At 39.3% G+C, this 21,540-nt stretch overlaps 1 protein-coding gene across 24 annotated transcripts in view; it reads left to right on the top strand.

The window, feature by feature from the left end:
- Positions 1-559: 559 nt before the first annotated feature.
- The window catches only part of LOC110987743 (calcium-activated potassium channel subunit alpha-1-like), a 79,812-nt gene continuing 58,831 nt past the window's right edge, over positions 560-21,540 (top strand). For 6 of the 24 annotated variants that reach the window (XM_087129829.1, XM_087129825.1, XM_087129817.1 and 3 more), the window contains exons 1-2: positions 565-1,131; positions 21,123-21,184. In XM_087129829.1, coding sequence (XP_086985955.1) covers positions 808-1,131; positions 21,123-21,184 — 386 coding nt within the window. In that variant the 5' untranslated portion in view covers positions 565-807. Of the gene's footprint in view, positions 1,132-17,000; positions 17,063-21,122; positions 21,185-21,540 lie in introns of all 24 variants that reach the window. The other 18 variants (XM_087129808.1, XM_087129810.1, XM_087129805.1 and 15 more) reach the window with 8 other exon arrangements.

The raw sequence follows: 21,540 nt of genomic DNA on the forward strand, positions 1-21,540 counted from the left end.
TGTCTATAAAACACTGAAAAAACTGCTATAAGATAGACACTGGAATAACACTGTATTTGATACTAATTGATTGATGTGCAATTTGAGGCAAAAGTTGTGGAGAACGCCGAGATGGAAATTTCTGTAAACTTTGCCGCCCGTTTAAAATGTGTAGCGCCCTCTTTTTGTACTTTTTCCATTTCGCCTCGATTGCAATTGAGAGACTGGAAACTAGTCTAAAGCCGTTTTTCAATACTAGACTTCGGCTCCGTTTCGACTTCAACTGTTTTTATTTACTTCCTGAATTTGAAGTTTTAAGCGCAATAGTAAGTCTGATAATGCCACAGAATATCAAGTAAGATGCAAAGGAGCCAAACGTTACAGAACTTCAATTCAATTCGAACGCTTCAGGCCAACAATCGGGGATTAGTTTCGTAGACAAACCTGAGATGGAGACGAAGTTGAGTATTGGAAAACGCCCTAGGGCTACCCCTACTTTTCAGACAGTGTCTACAGCTAGGTCTTAGTCTTCGCCCATAGAAAATACGCGGGAGCGCGCTGACAATAGACGTAGCCGTAGCTCTAGAAGCCCGCTTTAGAAAGTGAAAGTCCGAGCGTTGTGTATGCGTGCTCACGTGTGCTGTGTAAAGAATGCATGAATTACGTGTGTACGTGTACAAACTAGCAACACATCGGTTAACGAAGTTGGCGTTGCGACGGGTCGATGCAACGGTGAAACATCGATAAACAATGTAGGCCTACTCCAACATTGGAAAGTCCTACTTCCCAAAATGTGAGTCGAAATCAACCTGAAATTTACTGGCAAACATGTCGTATGTCCAACTGACAGAAAAACAGTGCAATGATACGCAATGCAAACCACCCGACGACTGCAGAGAGAGATACTGGTACATCTTTTTGAGCTCAAGTTTGATTGCTTTTTTCGGCGGGATCGTGGTGATTTTGGTGTTCCGGCTGGTCGTGTCGATCAGCTGCAAGCGGCGCGTGCAGGATGCATCGCCGCCGACGCCGAGCTTCAACGGCCCCGTGTTCAACGGTAAAAGCCCGGACATCGAGGTCCCTTGGATGACTGCCGTCAAAGATTGGGCTGGGGCATTAATATCAGCACAGACGAAGACTGGGAAGTTTTTGGTAAGTAAGCCATGAATAAGCCACCATTGTTCTTGGCCTTGGCTCTTGGAAAAGGGAACTTTAATTTAGAACAGAGAATTTTTCACACAGGACTCGAACTTGTAAGTCGAATTTGGCAAGATAAGAACATGGGTTGAGGGATGAGCCCAATGAGCCCAGACATGTCAGACCCAGTTTGACAGGTGTGAAAAATTTTGGTGTTTTCCAAGTGAACACCTCAGTCTTTTCACTGCAAAGTTTGATGTGTTAGGACGTTTTACTGATTTCAGATGGCAAATTGGCTGGGTCACTGCTGGGTAAAAATCAGTGGCGTCGTTATTATGGAATTCTTTCCCTAACTTTTGACATTTTATTGCTTTCAGATGGCTATTAAAAGTGCAGGAAAAATAAATGGCAACAGTGTATGGAATTCTTTCCTGGCAATGCATTAGGAATTTTGTCTAATTCCAGAAAAGTAAAGTTCTGAACCTTGAGAGTTGTATCTGTAGACAGTCATTGATTTCAATCATGGCTCCATCCTCTCTTGTCGTTAGGTTTTCTTCCCCAATATTTCTTGCACCTGGTCTACAAGAATATTTAGAAACCCAGACTCACCGGTATGGTAAGATGCAAGAATTCTCTGAAAATGCATTAGTTCCATATTGTGAAACTGAAAATGAAGAAATATCTCTTGCCAAAATCTTTTGTGATGCCACTATGCATGGCATACCATACTCTTCAGGTGCGAGAAAAATGTTGTGGTTCTATTTAGCCACAGTGCTGTCTGTCGTCATAATTGTAAGGTTTGTAGAAACCATACTGTTCTGGTAATAAAGGCCCTCAACAATTTGTCCAGTGAGATTAAGTATTAATGACTCAGATGGTGAAAGGCAGTTTTAATTACAAAAACTGCAAGCTAATCTCTCTGTATTGCCAAGATCGTGTTCTTGCATTATGTTTTTTTAATGATCTGGTTCATATTGTATTTTTTACAAAGATTTGCTTCAGGCCATTGCATGTAATTGTCTTACTGAATTTGGCAAGCAGTTTAATGAATCATTGAATTAGTAGAGGTAATTAGTTGTACAGACTTTATATTTAGATTTAACTGCAATTTTGTAAATATTTATTGAGTCTTATAAAATTGAATTTAATAACGGGCAGTGGCTTTATAACATGCTTGTAATTTGCATCCAGAACGGCTGTCATTGACTGAAATTAATATTTTGTTTAGACTTTATTCTTGAGTCAGCAAAGTTGAGTAGTGCGGTGCACTCTTCATTTTGGGAATTTGAGGGTAAAAGAGAGCATAAAATGAAATTGAACCAACATTGTTCATGTCTTTTCTGATGAATGATTTCTAATTTGTGATTGAATGTTAAAATTGTTTCACTTGGCCAGATTTGAAAAATATCGAAATGGAGAATTGGAGTGAATATCTAAAAAAAGGTATGGTCTGAAAGCAAACGTGAAATTGCACCAACAGATCAAATATTAGTTCTGTAAATTTGTAAAAGTTGAACACATTTCAGCTTAGGTGAGTTCTACTGCAATTGTTTGAGATGTCAAATTTGCTTTTCTTTCATGCCCGCCTGAAGCATGAACCAGCCTTAATGCAATTAGAGTAACGTAACTGTCAGAAACTGACAGAGAAACACCTCTTGTTTACTAACTTGAAATTCCTTCTTCAATTCCTTATTTCTTATTTTGGTGAAAAGAAAAAAAAAACAAAATGAGTGGACAAAAGGTTGTGATGAACTTGGGAGTTTCAATCTGATCAGTTTTGCTCAGTGTGCAAGGAGGAGGAATAACTTCCATCTTCGTTTTCTCTGGACGGTGATTTGCTAATTTCATTAGGAACAAACTGCATTGTATGTCTTGAACCTTCAGGCAGCTGGTCTGGTGTAATGTAAAAAACAAACTTGCCAATTACCGCATTGTCACTGTTGCAGAGTTGGGGGGGACGGGTAATTAGATTGTACATGTATGTACATACATCTCAGATAATCAAGATCAGTGTGCTGTAGCATTGCTTTGAAAGACACAATGGGAGGAATTTTCTGAGAGCCTTGGGTGGCTCATTGTGTTCTCTACGGTAGGCCTGCGGGAAACTGGGAAATTTTATTGGTAAGTTTGATTTGAAAGCACTTCCTCATTATCATTGAGACACATGTACCGGTATTTCCAATAAGGCCCCTTGTCTGATTTTTGCATCGTCAAACTAAGCAAGCCAACCTTAACACAAATCCTCCCCCAGAAAAGACCAAATCCCTAAGGACAGCATCGTATACTGTACATGTATGTAAACCATATTTTTACACGAGATGAGACTATCCACGATTGCTTAATTTTGTTCTATTCAACATGCATGTAGCATTGGTGTTTGCAAATCTGATACATGTACTGGGACTTTAAATTACTGTGTTTGTGTGTTTTTATTTTGTTTGCATTTTTACTCATGAACTGTACATCTCTGTAGTACACAGTATATATAGAGGCTTTGCGTGGGAGCCATCTTGCAGAGTACATGTACATGGTGTTCTTTTGTTGAAACCTGTGCATATCCTGCAGAACAAAAGCACTGGCCTGCAAAATGGCAGTCATGCAAACCCTTCATTTGGGAATGTACCGGTACATGTATGTAAGCCTTCAAGTATGTACATGTAGAGGTAATTGTTTTTCTGCGGCAATTCCAGAGGAAAACAGTTGTCTTTCCTTTTTTCATTTGGTTTATTTAGTAAATTGCAGAATAATGCAAATGTACAGTATACATGTTACATGTATATGCACAGTGTTTTACTAATACCGGTAGGCCTCCATGTACATGTACGTCCAATGGATGGACACATGGTGTACATGTACATGTACGTCCAATGGATGGACACATGGTGTACATGTATGTGTATGTCCCATTCATGTAATACTTCGAAAAAGAGCCATACTGGCACATTATGCACTCTGCAAAAATCATCAAACAGAAGTTGGTATAACAGACAGAACTACTGTACATGTACATGTACCCATGTACATGTACAACACTATGGAAATTCACCGTTTACAGATTATATTGACAAAAAAGACCATGTGTTTTTAATCAATATTTTATTAGGTAAACCAAACCACAAACGAACAATGCTGTATTTCATGATTCACCGATTGCCCTTGCACTGTACATCAGAAGTCTCAGACAGTGTACATGCACATGTAGTTTCTAGTCAGACATGGCACTGCTAAAAATGAACCTAGAAATCTGTACGGCACTGAAGCGCTTCTAGTTTAGCATACATGCTAGTGAACAAATAGTTGTATTTGTGTGAAATCGTGAACATTCCTCATGAATGCAAGATAAATTTAGCTCAAAAGTCATCTTTAGTACTAGTACATGTACCAGCAGGCATGTACAGTACATGTAAAACTTTCTGTTCTTCTCTCTGATGCTATGAAAACATTTTTGGAGTGTCTGGCCTGGACGTCTCTTTGATATCTTTAGTTGTACCTTCTTTGTCACACAAATGCACCTGCTTGTAAAAAAGCAAAACCTTATCAACCTGTGTACGCATACCCTGTTTTTCATTTTCAACGTGTTCAAGGCAAACGTAAACACCTTGTTTTCAAAAATTCAAATGCTACCTAAACCCCTGGTTCAGAGAGTAGTTTACAAGCTGAAAAAAGACATTGTACTACGGATGGATAAATGTTCTGTTTTCTCTATTAGCAAACTAAATGTTCTTTGATAGCATCAGAGAAAAAAAATGCTTTAAAAGCGAGTACGACTGAAGAGTAAAATCCAAACAGTGGAATTGGCCTTTGTTTTGATAGTAGGAAGATTTATGTACGTGCTGTACATGTAAGTACCGTGCATGTACACCGGCCCGGTGTGCCGATATACCGGTATTGTAAACTCTACATGTATTTGTGGGGGTGGTTATCTTTCATTCAAATGACAGTGTTGGTCACTTGAACTTTTTTCTCACATTTGAGAAAACACTTGGTAGTCTCACTGTCACAGCTGCACTTTCACATACAAATATAATTGTATGGAATTGCCCCGAGGAACACCTCTGCAACTTGGCACGGTGCACGTACATGTATGTATCTCACAGATTGGCAGAATCACCAGACGTGTCCTCTGCGGCAAGAATGTGCGTGCAGCCCATCTCCACAAGGGAAATTCACTGCTTTACGAAGATGTTTCTCTCAGCTTCACTCACAGAGAGGTCTTATGGAAACAGCAAGTTTATGAATTGACAGCAATATCCAAAGGAGAAACTGGACATGTAGTGTACCGGTACAGTACATGTACAGGGTGTCCTTCCCCCCCCAAAAAAAGTTTGTTTGAGTCAGAGTTCCATTCGCCATTTTGATATATGCAGAGTGAAGTTTAAATGCCAAATTATGTTTACTTGTACATGTACATAATGTTACATATGTAGCGTGAAGGAAGTTTATTTTCATAATTAATGCTGTACTCTACACCTGATGTGCATATTATACATGTACATATGTACATGTACTTACCAGTACATTCATACACCAGGACACGTGTACCGTACATGTATGGAACAACTGTGTTGCATACATATACATGCAAAACAAATACACAAAATACATACATGTAGCAAACATTTTCACATTCCATCACACTTTCCTGAAGCAGACTACCGGTACATGTAAATCATTACAGTACGTGTACATGTATGTGAGTTCAATTTGAGCAAAGAACTGTGTGCGAACAAATGAAACTGTGCTTACATGTACAGTACATTGGTCATTGTACCAAAGAACAGAAGAAAAGTGTTCTCTTCCCGTTTGTGTGGCTGTCCTCTGTTGGAATTAATACTTTCATGCAATACCTGTGTATGCTTGCGAGATCACTCCAATAGGACACCGGTACATGTTGTTTTGAACGCATTTAGCCTGCGGGTCCTTGACACGTTAAATATACCTGCACAATCAAACGGATCAGGAAAACTTGCTGGCATAGTAGCCTCTGAAAGGATGGATCGTGAGTTGCTCTCATCTAAAATTACCGCGCAAGCTTGTGGTCTACATGTAGGAAACGGCAATCTCCCTTGTCAATCCTACAGTACATGTGCAGTACTGCGTATCATGAATAACAAGTCATTTCGTGTGAGGGAGAGTCTTTGGATGTGGAATGCATCATCACTGTTTGGGAAACCACGGAGATGAGGGCAGAGTCATTTCACCAGAGTGAATATCTGAGTATTCAAGTTTCAATCCATGGAACATTGGTTCATACCAGACAGCAAATTTTTGATGAACAAGGCATGAACAGGTTCAGTTTCATTAACGCACATAGTTACACGACAGTAGCCTCTCACTGGTATGACTGTGCAGTGATTTATCAAAGCTTCTAGCACACACTCAAATGGAAAATACCTCTCAGAGAAATTTTTAAAAACTTTCTCGACTAAAAGTATGATCGGTTGTATGCGTGTAAATGATTTTTAACAAATACATGGACATTTGGCCGCAGCAGTGCAACGTCGCTGAACCGAACAATCAGGAATACTCAATGTGCTTATTGGCTCCCAAATTTTCTGTGCACTTCTACTGAGCGTTGAAAATTGACTTTAAATGGAAGAAACATATTCAGGCCAGATGATCATGACTCGAAAGTTAGGGAAAATGTTACTTGTGATGAAAAAATAGTCGTCACATACGTGTACAGGTGTACATGTACCGCATACTAACTCTAATGCGGAAAATTTTATTCGTTAAAAAAATCTATTGCCATATTCTAGGGCTAAGAAGGATTCTTAATTTTGCTGTTGGACATCAGTCACTTGTAAGAGTCTAGAAACACCCTGAAATAAATGTAGAATGCAGTTTTTTTGTCAAACAAATGAATATTCTCCCTTCTTTTTTTATGCATTTCATAGCAATATACCGGTATGTATTTGAATTAAAAAAAATTGACTATTTAATAATGATAAAAAAAAATATGTTCCAGATATTCAGCACAGCCCCACACAGAGGTCAACTACTGAAACCTCTTTGGTTAATTACATGTATGTTTTGTAATAATGATCTACCCCAAGTGATCTCCAAGACCTCAGTTACCAGTATGCAGGTGATACATGTAGGTGATCCTACAGGTATGGCCAGTGGTTAGGTAATGGGACAACAATCCATCCCGAATACTGAACTGCATGTTAGAAACCAATGAACAGATCGAAACAAACTTGCTTTAATGATATGTAACGGAAAATGCATAGTAGTTGGGTCAAGTCGTATAAAATACTGGTAGTGTTTCTGATTCTGGTGATATGCATACATGTACCGGTAGTTCTCTGTAATGAGCTTGAATCTATAGAGTAAATGCATTAAAGTCACCTGGGATGGGTAAAAATCTTAATTGTGCCAAAAAAATTGACAAAGTTACTTTGATTGTAAGACTCGAAGGATGTAATTGGAATTTATTAATTTAATTAATTATTTTAAACCTTTTGTAATGCCACATTTTAAATACGGCACGATACATTTACCTGTACTGCCCGACCTGGATTAACAGACGTACAAACCAACTTAACGGCACACTTGTCAAAGCCGCACTTGTCAAGTGGCAGAAACAGACTTCACAACAACCTCCATTGAATCACTCTCTAAAATGAAAATGGGTCTCAGTATAAGATCGATAGGATTGTCACAGTTTATAAGCAGACTGTGCTCTTATTGTACAAGTATTTAGATGGTCAACAGAAAGGGCCCTGTAGCATGTGTATGTCTGTGATCAATTGTTTTTTGCCAAACCGGTTCACCCACATAAAACAAAGAACGCAGTGGAGACTAAAATTTGCCTTCCCATAGACCACACACCACTGCTGGGAACCAACCTTTACATTTTAATTACATGTAGGTAAAGATGTAGAATGATGCAAAATTTAGAATTAAAATGGAAAAGGATTTGAATGACGAAATGTTTTATACCGGAAGAAGACATGGAGATGTATGTAACATTTTGAACCATTATGTGTAGGTATGATTTGTGTTTTTATCGCCAGAACATTTTAAATTTTAAAATATCCCTTCTGAAAGGTTCTTACATGAAGCTTGTTTGTTTTTAGGGTTTTTTATCTGTAGCATTTTCTTTACATTTTTTAGAATATGCATGGGTTTTATATGTGGGTTTCAACTGTTGAAAAGTGTTTTCAAGTGTCCTCAGGAAAACCGGTTCATTGATAAACGATGGGGCTTCCCTGGTGCAGTGACACTAAATAATAAAAAATAAATTTTTTTAAATTTAAAGCTTCATGTTTAAGCATGAAAGCCATTACAGTAGCAAGATATACGTCATGGTTTATTGCCAAGCATAATGCCACTTGCATGTACATGTATGTGCTTACATGTAGGTATGAGCATAATTAGCTTCAGCGTACATGTACATGTGTACTGGCACATTTAACATTGCAGAACAGAGACATTCACCCAAAACGCTTGACCAAAATTTGTAATCTGTACGTACAGGTCGTTTTTGTGCATTTCAATATTCACCTTAAATCACCATTACATGCATACCATTACATGTTTGTGATGTGTAAAAAAAACTTTGTTGTGTTGGCATAGTGCTTCATGTATGTATCTTCTTCAACTTCCACCTCTACTACAACCAGAGTTCAAATCCTGACCCCGGCTGTTGCAATGGTTGGGTTTGCAGTTGCTACTGGTACCTGCGTCCCTGAGTTTTCACCAGAAAGTAGCCATCTGGAGTTTCCTCTATATACCATTTTGCAAACAGGATTTTACAGGTTTCATTTGGCATGTGGGCTAACAGTGCCACAGGTGCTCTTTGAACAAATTCAGACTTTCATTACCAGCTCTACGGCACCAGTATAATTATCCCCGGTAATGATTAATCAGTCCTGATATTAACAGTGCATATTTTGCTCACAGTGTCTGGAGGATGGGTTACCAAGATACATAACATTGGGTCCTAGTTAAGGCCACTGGTGCAAGAAGTGATGATTTCTCATTCCTAAGGAGAAGGTCACTGATGGGTATTGTGTTTGTCAACTACTTGGCCTTATGACATGGTGTAGACTGGACACTTTTTGGGGGAAATGGCACAAATTGATGGAAGATGCGAGGAGGATGACTTCTTTTTTAATGCTCAACACAATTCCTTTTTTTTTTCTGTTCCATACTATGCATTTTTGCGTGTCTACGTGTCTCGTCTGGTATGCTTGCATAAATTGTTGCCGAAGTACGCATAAATTCCTGCCGGCCGGAAAAATAAACGTTGTCATCAAATCAACTCATTAAAACGTTGTCCAAGGTTAATTAGGCCGCGTTGATATCCTGCCTGAATATGCAGCAAAATGACTTTATTTCTACCTGGTTCAGTTCTCAGTATAATTTTGTGCTGGTAGAAAATATGTACGATAAATGTTTTAATGCCAATAGGTATGTGCACAGTATACCTTTTTCTATGTTCGCTGTAACTTTCTAAGGTATGTATACATTGAACAAACTGCCAAAGTGATCATTTTAAAAACCAAAATTCCAGACTCGATCAATTCATGACTGTGTGGCTGAACCTACATGTACACTGTACATGTACAGGTACATGTACATTGAAAGAAACACATCCTTTGGGGCTCAAAACACTGAGGATAAGTACATTACATGTGTCCATTTCCTTGTGCAAATTCTGTGTGGACCTGTTGAGCAGAGAACATGTGGGCATTGATATGTTTTTTGCTTAAAACTGGGCAACCCACAGAGTCTTCGTTTTGGCACTGCTGACCCAGTGTGTTTCATAACACCATGGAGGAAGGAAAAGTACTACAGAGGACAGAATTGGTCCGAGGACCGACCACTAAGGACAGGAAAAAATTTGTGTTCCTTTTGTTTGTCTGTCCTCTAAGGTACAATGTAGAAGAAGAAAACATAAGTAGGCCTTCTCTCTGTTAAGGATACATTTTCTTTAGTTGGGATAGTCAAAAATGCGTTGTGGGGATAAAAATCACTATGTAGTGGTCTTTGTATTATCTACATATTTCAGCATGTGAAGTTCCCCTAACAAGTACCTGGGCATGGGCATCGTGATTGTGGGCAAGGGGGAGTACTTTTCTCCACTGGGGAAAAAAAGAAATTGAAAAATAAAAAGGAAAAAAGGAGGAAAAACAAGAGAAGTGAAACAACAGATATAAGTGAGGATGAAAATCACCAGATTTTCTTGAGAAATCCTCAAAATTTACCCCTTTCCACTGTTATTTAATTTTTTTGTTTTACATGCATGTAGTTGATTAGGGGCCCCCTGGAAATTCTACCCCTTCCCAACTGAAAATAAAATGGTTTGCTTTCCATGGAAAACATCCGGGTGACACCCATAAGCATGGGCCGTGCACTGGTACATGTACAGGAACATGTACAAACCCATGTGATGACATCCAAGTGTTTGACTATCCTCTCATGTTATCACAGGATGCCGATTCTGTAAACTTTAGAAACTATACTGAAGTGTTGGAAAATTATTTCGAGTTTTCATGCCACATTATAGACAAATTCCATAATGACACTGAATCTCTAGACATTCAGTTAATACCAATAATTTTACATGTATACCGGTACGTGTACAGTGATGTCCATTAATTTTACCACAAGTTTCATGCCTGACAGATACCGGCAGGTTACGTGCCTAAAGTGTAGCTTTTGAGCTTCCTCGTTTCATTTCCTGAAGTTCAGGCAATGCTGACCTTGCTCTTCAAAAGATTTGCTGACAGCACACACAGTACTGTATATCCTGGAATTTCAAGGTTTAGGGAGGACCTCATGCCAAAGGTTACCTTTGCACCAGAACCCGTTGATGCCGTCATGTACGTACCGGTACACATCCAGGTATAATAATTTAGACTCTGCATCAGAAGTACATGTACCATTAAAAACATGAGGTATGCTTGTTACACAAACATGTGTTTTACAGTTGGTTTCTCCTTCTCTACATAACACTGTACTTGAGTGGTGGCACTTGAACTAACAGAATTGATAGAAACCACCATCAAAACATGAAGAAGACCGTGTGGGAAATTAGCACAATGCTTTCAATTTAATAATGCATGGTTTTATGACAGAGAGTGCCAATTTCTCAAATTTGGGCCCAAAATGTTTCATTCACATATTTCTAAGTCCTAACTTTAAATTACAGTAAACATTAAACTCAGTCTTGACTCAATTAAACACAATCACAAATCGGTCGCGACTTTCCTCACAAGAGAATTTCTTACATGTACCTCAGTGCAGTAAAGACCTACACCCAATGCCTGCGTTAGTTTCTTAAATTTCATATGGCAGCCTGGTACCAAAACAGACTGTAAATCGTGTTCAACTTACACATGTATATGTATGTTCATAAACTCAGAGTTAACTGACCTTTGCAGATGCACTGGCTATGACTGATGACATTTAAAACCTGTGGTCTCAACGGGCACACGTACATGAACTAGTACATGAAGCCCTTTGCTTCCTTGGTGTCAGTGTTCTGGAATCCACCTCTACTGATATCGGTGAATGCTCATGCAATTTAGATGTACACACAGTTTAATGGGACCAAACATAGAGATGAGAATTTTGACATGCCTGTAAATGTAGACTGAGGGAGGAGATTGAATGGTACTGGAGGCTGAGGGAAGTTTCTTAAATGATGAATAGTTTTTGTGTTTTGGACAGCCTGTACTGCCGGTAGGAGCTTGCCATCTGAATAAAAGAATTTTAGACCCCTGTTTTCAAAACAGTACTCAAATTTGTCTCTCATCCCTACCCGAAACATGGACACTGACTTACGGTGAAACGAATTGATTGGATCGTAGGATTTGAGGATTACTGTACATTGACTTGATAGTACAACTCCACGCCACAACCTTTGAACAAGTAAAGCACGATTTCAAATGTTAACCAATAACCATGCTCATTTGAACAGTTTTATTGAAAAAAGTGTGGAAACTGTTAAGAGAAAAATGTGACCTTCCATTCTGGTAAGTGAACCGTGCTGTTTAAGAGAAACGAACCCTGCCTTTTCAAGAGGTTGACCACACCAAACTTTCTGCAAAAAAAAAACAAAAGAAAAGAACTATGCCATAAGAAAAGTGGACAATGTAATGTACATGTCTTTATGCCATTCAAAAGACGGGGGATCAAACTGTTGGTAAAAGTATGAAGCACGACACCAGTTACAAAAGTGAAACATGAGTTTTTTATTAGAAAGCGGTGCTGTTTAAAAGGCAAATAACCACAATTTTGTGAAGTAAGCTGTTGAATTGAAACAAAACTTGTTTGGGGAAGTGTGCCACAACACATGAAAAACGTCAGCACATAAAAAAAATCCTTACTACTGTAGCCGAGCTGTTTGAAGATGGAACGACTTTTTGTGTACGTGTACATGCATGCACAGCTCCATTCAGAAGGACATCCAAATGGCATTAAAATTGCATACAGACAGACATGTACGTGTAGTTGTCAGAAAGCGATCTTGATCATCAGTAGTATTTTCAAATTAGTTTGAGGAAATTGCCATCCCAGACTGCGATAATACCAGGAATTGATATGGAGTGTTTATCATGGTGTAAATGACAGTTCATTGATAACAACAGACAGTCGCTTAATATGTCTGGAATAGTGGGACGTACCGGGTATTATTGCCGAATAACAGACAATTGATTGTTTGCAGGCACCGGTATGGATTCTTTCAACTCTTGTTGGGGGGGGGGGCCGGAGTGGGAGAGGCCATGCATGGTCTGTGGAGCTCATTCAACTACCGGTATTTTCAACTCTCACAAAACTCATAGACACACAGGTTTGGTTTACCTCGATGGCCAGGCACGAATTGTACATGTTAAGGCCAAGATCATGCAGCTTTTTTTATCTTCCCTTTTTTGGGGGGGAGGGAATGATGTACGTATAACGCACAATGTCCATCACGACTGGATGCGCACGTAACGCGGGCTGCAACCAACACTAAAATAGACTAGCCCTCATACGTTTTACTGTTTTGAAGCATTTTCAGCTTGTACGTCATTTGTCTGGTTCCCAGATGGAAATATTCTGGTATAATCCAGAAATGACGTCATCTGAAAATGAATGCCTGACTAAATGTACAGGGAACCAGAGGGTCTCCTTTACTGTACACGTTACTCAACCGTACCCCGTCAAAAACAGTTTGAAATTACACAGTAGCAGGATTCCAGTCGATTAAGCAAGTGTGGCAGCTTTTGGACATCGTTTTATGCCCCCCCAAAATTTATTATTTTGCCGATTTGCAGGTCTATTAGGGTGGCCTAAAGAAACTCACTTCACAGACTTATGTTGGGAATGGTGCACTAGTACTGGCAGTAGGTGTATATGTTACATGTACATTACATGTACATTACATGTACATGTATGTACAGTACATGTGCGTACATGTAGAACTCGTACATGTACAGTACATGTACATACCGGTACATATGTACATGTACAGTATTCCTGCAAATTTGTCAGAGGGCCATAGGGCTGGTTGTGTTCAGTACCATACATGAATGTATACCAGAAAGTTGTACTTGTCAATATCTGCACAATATATACCTGTACAGTGGTGACGTTATTCATTGCTATAATAAAATTATGTATTTGTGCTCATGCACATCTGTTGTTGAATTTAACACACCACCAACTTTGGTCATATAAATGTTCTACCAATACCAGCAATTAATTAGTAGTCAGTTTTGGTCTACAAGTATTTAGTGCATTTGAACGATGCTTTGCATTGTCATATGGTGTGCACGCACCAGGTACATGTGTACATGTACATATACTTCCCATGGATCTTTGTCTCTTTTGCATAACATTCTTAGTTTGCTCTGTTTGCTGTAGAAAAATTCATTCAAAATCTTCAGACGAAACCTGACGATCGAAGGATCAGCTTCACATATGTGTTTAGAATGCTCACGAATTTTGCACCTCGTTACTCAACTGGTTCAAAAGTTGCCTCGCTGCACATTTTGATCGTGTATCCAGTTCATAAGTGACTTTATCATACATGTACATGCAGACGCGCCACATATACATATATGTATATAATACATATACATGTGCTGGTACACATTGTAGATTTTTAATGAAAGAGGTATGTAAATAAACTTCATGTACGGTACAAAATTAATACTTTTAGTGAATTCTCAGAATACATGTACATGTACCAATGAGAACACAAAACCGCAGCAGAGTCCCCCCCCAAGATGGCATGTGATAAAGACGCAAAAGCAGGATACCGGTACATGTACATGTAACCAGCATACCCTTCACCAAAGGACATGTCCGGGTATATGGAACTCTGAACAGCATGAACAGGGAAAGTGCAAAATGGGGCATCAAAAAATCTGTGGAAAGTTTAATATTCAATTGGTCTTCACCTACATGTGGACCGCATGAGCTCACTTCGCACGACTAGTATTCAGAGAAAACCAGATTGAAGTTACGCATCCTCCTCTTCCAAGTAGACAAGGCCATTGGGAGGAAACACGACGTCCTGTCGAAACCTCGCCTTATTTCACCTTGCTACTGTAATCAGAAGTTTTCCAAGCTGTTGAGTTATGCAGTTTCAATGAGAGTTTCATGGAGATACATGTAAACATTTGGTGAAAGAATCAGGTTCACAAGAACTGTCCATTTTTCCTCAATTTCTGTTTCTTCCTTACTGAAGCCTTGAAATCAATGGGAGGGCTCGAAAAGGTTTTAACTAATGTGCAGTCTACATAAACATGCGTACATGTAGATTCTACACACAGAGGCAGGTACCATACATGTACATGTACATACATGTACATGTAACTGGTGATCAGGTGAATATGAGATTACCTGGCAATCAGGCAACTGTTTAATTTGACCTCAAAAATTGCCAGGTCTGGTAGATGTGTACCTGTGTGTACTGGACCTGTGCATGGAAGGTATGACATTGAGGAAAGTGGCCGTTTATCCTTACAGCAGTGTCTTGTACTTCCAATTGACCTGTTTTAGAGGCCTGCAACATCTGTTCATTTCTCAGAACTAATTGATTGGGAGCAGATCAACACAATATTAACAGAAAATCGTTCTGCTCTTATAACTCGTCCCTCATTATATGCTGGTCAGGGCTGCGTTATTTAAATTATGCAAGAGCTAGAGAGGTACATGTGCATGAAGATAAGATCTACAGGTATACATGTACATGTACTGGTAGCTCAGATGAACTGGAGCTTAGATGGTTTCAGGAATGTTGATACGTGAGCACAATGATCAGTTAATACATCGGTGCCTTTGAATAACACAACAAATGGTCTTGCGCTGTCGGTTCTTAATCAGTTGACCATCTGAGCCCAATTGGTAGCGCGTGTTAACAGCCTGTTTTGTGTCAGGAGAACCTCCGTCTATTTCACAGAAACCGCAGGGAACGCAAGAAAAACAAGATGCTTACTCAACCCTCACAATACTTTATCATCCAAGCCTGATACAATTTTCCATCCACCCGAGGCCGGGGTGAAATCATCGACGCGTCAATAGAAATCTTCAAGTGCGTACAACCCTAGGCACATTTACACCGTGACATTGTGGATGAGCAACAGCACGATTTCCTGCCGTAGTAAAGCACAACCTCTGTGGTTTATGAAGAGCAAGTGCTACAAACGTTGGTCCTGTTGTACATGTTCTGTACAGTGTGTGGTTGGTGTAAGGGTCCGTGCAGCGTATTTTTATTAAACTCATGTTTTGTTTACATCTTTGTACTTTTTATAAGTACTTGAAAACTGAAACCCTTTAGAGGTAATGGTAAGTGTATTGAAAAATCTACTATTTCAAGCATTAAAAATTGCCAAGCTTTTCCAGACTTGTGAGGGGGCTTTACAGTAGTTGTGATACGGTACCCCAAAATATAGCAAAACAGAAACTGAAAGTATGGCTCATTGAAACAAAGAAAGCAGTTTCAAGGGTTGTAATAAAATCATTGTGTTACGTGGTCCCCAGTAGGAGTTCAAGACACTACTGTCTAACATATCTTGTGTATTGTCAATTTACAAGTACTGAATGGATTTTATTTACTTCTCTCTGCACAGCTACATTTGTTGGTATACCGTACTTGCACAGCAATTCAATCAAGTTGGTTCACCTGTGGTGTTTTTTAATGATTACATCTAATTGAGTACATGTACATACATGTACATGCATATTGCACATCTACAGTGTGTAAACTCTTGTGTCTGTTTATTGTGAAAGTAATTTCTAATTGAGAAACTATTATTGTTCGAAGGCATATTCAATAAACCTTGCAGAACATTTTACGTGTAGTTGGTAGAAATCAGGGCACGATAAAATACATGTACATGTAGGTCCAAGGAATACTGGCTAGCATTGCACATGTGTACATGTACTGGTATCTAACGCATAAAATTTTGCACAGAATGTGGAGGGCCTGACGTTTCGATTCCAGCAGAATCTTTCTCAAAGGCCTTATTTAAAAGAGGTTGGATCAGTGGTAAGCTTGAACCCTTAAGATGGATCATGATAGCAGTCTATGGTACATACATACATGTACTGTGAATGTGCAGTAGCACAACAATGGGATGAAGGCCTATTATTTTCAACCTCCGTTTAACCTGCGTACCAATTCTGTACCAAGAGCAATTTGTATTTAGGGGCTTCAAGACCTTTCGTTTGATTACAAGTACGTGCATAGTTTAATAGTGGAGACTTCCAACTCACTGATGCCTACTCATGGCGCTTTGAATTGACTCAATTTCTAACCATGTTTATTTTCTTCTTTTCACCTCATTTTTCAATCACCCCCTTCCCACCTCATCACCTCGCTGCCGTGCCCATCCCCATCACGTGGGTGTACCATGTGGTGCATGAAATGCACCCTATAGGTTGTGGTATATTTCACACTTTGCATGGGGTCCCATGTCATTTATCTCACAGACTCACACAGGTAAGTCTTCATTTTGGGATGGGTACGTCACTTTGAAGATCGGGTCCCACTGGTACATTGTAGATGTCATTATCCTCTACTGGTACTTTTCAGCTTCCCTGTTTCAAGCATACATCGCTACTTTTTTTCTTGCAAGTGGCTAAGGCGGTATCCGAGTCTCTTGTCTTGAGCTACATGTAGGTCTAGGTCTTCCCTCCATCGGAAATGCGTGGAGACGCGCAGACAATAGACCTAGCCGTAGCTCTGGAAGCCCGTTTTCGTACACAGCCTGAATTACTGTGTAATTTCATTATCATGCACACTTCCGTCACTTTCTTTGTTTTTTTTTTTTGGTTTTGCTTTAAGATGTGATCTTGCACAGAATAGACTGCGGAATGCGAATGTACATTGTATGATCAACCGATATCGACAAATCAGTGTACCTGTACATGTACAATGTAGATGAGGAAACAGTGCGCGACTTGTGTACCATTGTTACATGTATGTGATGCACATTTGCACCAGTGGATTTGAGCAGACCTCAGCTGCATAATGCTGTACATGTATCCATACTTATAAACCGGTGCATGAAATTTTATAGCTTTTTTCATTGCTTGCTGTTTTTGTTTGTTCACAAAGTACTGCTGTCTCTTTCCTGACCATCCTGTATGCACTGTACCTGCAGCTTTGTTTCACTTTCCTCTTTATGTGGTGTCTGTACACTTACATGTACATTTTTGTACAGTGATTAGAGTCAGTCTGGTTTTACCATAAAGAGTAAAAATTATGTTACTTGTACATTAGCTGTAGACTATGGTACCAGCGCAGTACAATGTATGAAGTTACTTTGTATTTTAGGAAAACTGCACGCTGTCTCTTTATGTTGGTCTGTTTGTTGTAGATGAGATGTTTGGTGTACATGTACATGTAGACGCAGTTTTCCGGATTAGATATGATATAATTAAAGGGTCAGTCTCATTAGCAGTGTCCCCTTATGGTTATAAATATCTGCATTTCAACACCCAAAACCATTTTATACGTACCTGTAGTCTCAATAAAAGGGTAAATGAGGTTTTTTTTTCTTTTGTTACAACTTAGTTGGTATCCCGTGTGCAGTCAGAATATACAGAATAAAATGCTTTATCTGTCAGGTTTGACATTGAAATGGACATCAATATTCTTTTCAAGACAGAAATTGCTCCCTGGTCTCAATTCAGTGGTAGCCTGCACAGTGATCCACCCAAAGAACATGCTTGAGGAAGTGCTCAAAGCACAAGTAAAACTCATCAGGGAAGCACGTACCGGTACTGCTGATGTGACGGTACATCGACTTACCGGTCCCCTTCCCTGTGTTTCGCGCCATGTGTTCTATCCTTTGGATATTGGGATACATGCTTGGAATGTTGGGGTTATAATTGCTGGGTTCATACTCAGTGGTACTTGTCAACTTTTCATTTCTTAGTTCTTCTGACACATCCACCGTGACTTATTTGTGAGCAGTCAGCGTAGATTTTTAATACAACTTTAAGTAGAGCAGAACTCAATAAAACTGAATGTTTAGGCATAAGAACTAATAACGGGAACATAAACTAATACTTGGTTGTACGTCCCTGTGTACAGGGTACCCCTACCTACATTCACAGACCTGGGTACCTGTGCTCAACATCCAGAGCGCAAGGCCCCACAGAAATCCAACTAAGTTTGATCGGAAAACCACCTGTGTTCTGTCTGTTGGGGATGTACAGATGAGGAAAAAGTCCTGTCAAGGGGCATGACTAGGAGGTACTTTACCAGTAGTCTTCAAAGGAATGTGCATTGTCACAGTCCACAGAAGGGATAGATGGGAATGAGGGCACGTGACAAGTGCTGGTTTGTACTTGAAGAGCTTTTAGAGAATATCATGTACAAATGGAGTGGACTGCATGTATTCATGCATTATTCATATGCATATCATTATCTTATCACTTACATGTAGTGCTGTGAAGACATTTGTTCGTGCATACCAGTATGTACATGTGGCATGTTCTTCATAAAATGGACCAAATTGCAACTCTGGATGTCATTTTTCAAAATTTCTAAAAGAGTGACTTTGATCATGTAAAATACAAATTAGCACCCTCAAATTTATAAAAATGATTATTTGGGGATAATTAGGCATAATGTGTACATTTGGTGGACATTTGGTTGGCTACCAGTGCAAATCAAATGGAGTTGAATTCATTTAAAGTTTTACGTCAATGTTTTGTCACCAGAGGACTTGGTTCCAAAACTTCTCTCAACAAGAAGGAGAATTCAGTATATACTTTAACCGATGTATTTAAAGCACCTAAGAAATATGTAGCTTTAAAAAAAAAATAAGCCATGAAAAAAAGAGCACAAAATTGACGGAAAATGATGAGAAAAGTTTGGCTCTCTTCATTCTCTTACCATTTATAATCACTCTCACTATACCAGCATATCTGCCTGGTCTTATACCTTTCAACCACCAAAAATTATCTTTAAGTTTGGCTGCATCAAAAATTTATAATGAGTACAATGTGTTCATTGCGAACGTCATATTTGACAGAATTTTATCACCCTTCGGTAAATTGTATTGGCTAGGATTTCAACAGGTTGTTCGCGTCCGTCAAAAATGCTGACGTTTGAGACTTTAATTAATTAATTCCAATTAAGTTGAAAGATGGACACAGTCATCATTGTTCCAGATATCAGCCATAACTTCCCTCATTACATCAGACTTTGGGAATTAATTCACTGCCGTTCTCTTCAGGAAAAATGAACCCCCAAAGTTGAATACTATCTAATGGTCCATATTTTGAGGAACCTGCCATGCACATGTACCGACATTTGTATTGTAAATTCCCTGTCACAATTTTCAAAGGGCTCAGTGCTGTGATCGAATGTCCTGTCAAGTACTTACATTGATATGGAAGGTTGCATTTACGTGCACTGTGGCAGCATCTTAGCAGATGTCCCTACATCCTGTGCTGTTGCTAAGATACCGGCACTCTTGCCGGTGCATGAAGTCTCTGTTAACTGTGTGTGTGTGTGCCTATTCAATTTAAAATGGGGGAGTTGCATCTCGATGTTCGAAGTCCATCTTCAAGAAGCAAGAGAGGACCTCCCACCGTACAGCATCCCGTTTCACCGTCAATTGAGTAATCCATTTCAGGGGGAAGTCAAACAATACAGACATATAAATGCGGTCGTTGAGCATATAAACGTGTGTCGAGTGTTTCCGGTCAAATAATAAGAGGCAAACAATTTAAGGACTATTTTACCGTAAAGAGGAAATCATTTTGTACTAGTAAATTGGATTTTTTTTTATGGCCGCTGTGGCAAGACAAGGTTTTGACCAGACAAGGTTGGTTTATGTACATGTGCCGTACCTGTACATGTTGAGGGATTTTGTTTGAAAGGAGACTAATTGATGTATCTCGTAGTGTAGATACTGTTTTGCTTTGGGTGTGATATTGAATATAAACGGTGTATAGGAAAAGGTCCAATAAAAGTAACAATATGTCTAATCCTTCAGCAGTCTGCACATTTGTGACAATCTTGTGTATTGCAATCAGTATCCATGGATACACCTGTTTGTATCTGTATGAGGATAATAATGTATCTTATTGATCTTTCTGGACTTTGTATCTTTTTATGCAGTGCATTTTGTAAAATATTGCGCCATTGCAATTTGCATTTTTGAAAACATTTGTCTCATTTGGGTACACCTCCCAGGATACATGAAGTTATTCTCATTAATGAAAAATACCTACATTTTTATTTGTGTACTATTGCTATTTGCTGTGTTCAGTGTAGATGTGCTGGTCAAAGAATTGTTGCAAGATTCAGTCGTATTTATATTTTTCTCCTTTTCTCCCTCCCTTTCCACCTTCCTTTCCCCTCTCTCTGTGTTTGTGCTTCTTTTTTCCCCTCTTCTCTCATACTCGTTTTTATTGATCTATCTTCTCGTTCATTTCCTGGCTGCTCATGTCCCTTAAAACTTTATTTCCCCTGTGCCTTTGTGTTCCGTTTCTCTCTCTCTCACTCTCTCCTCGTCTCGCTCCCGCCCTCCCGCAACCAGGTTCTAATTGTTTTCATCATTAGCGTGGCGTCTTTTGTAGTGTACCTGCTGCAGGTCAGCCAGTAAGTGTGGCCTCGGACTGGCGTGGGTTCATTTTCCGTCCCCAACTCCCTTCACGCAAAGCCCCGCAACCTGACACCGGGAAATGCGGGATGGTCGATGTACCCACGCTGTCCTATATGTTTGCCGTGTTTCTGTAATTTTATTTCTCCTCCACCCCCCCTTTTTTTCTTTTGCATTTTTGGTTGAAGTGTGCTTGTGGTGTTTGGGCTGCATGAGGAAGTTTTGTCAATACTATTGATTCTTAACTGCACGAGCACTTTTAATATGAGGCGATTTTTCTTTACGTCATGGCAGACGTTCCCATGCCTGTATATTAAAACTGATCTGCACTTGGGAAAAGAAAGGCAGCTCAATC

Source organism: Acanthaster planci, linkage group LG19 (genome assembly GCF_054643075.1).
Source record: "Acanthaster planci isolate LZ-2023a linkage group LG19, COTS_SCS, whole genome shotgun sequence".
NCBI classification, from domain to species: Eukaryota; Metazoa; Echinodermata; class Asteroidea; order Valvatida; family Acanthasteridae; genus Acanthaster; species Acanthaster planci.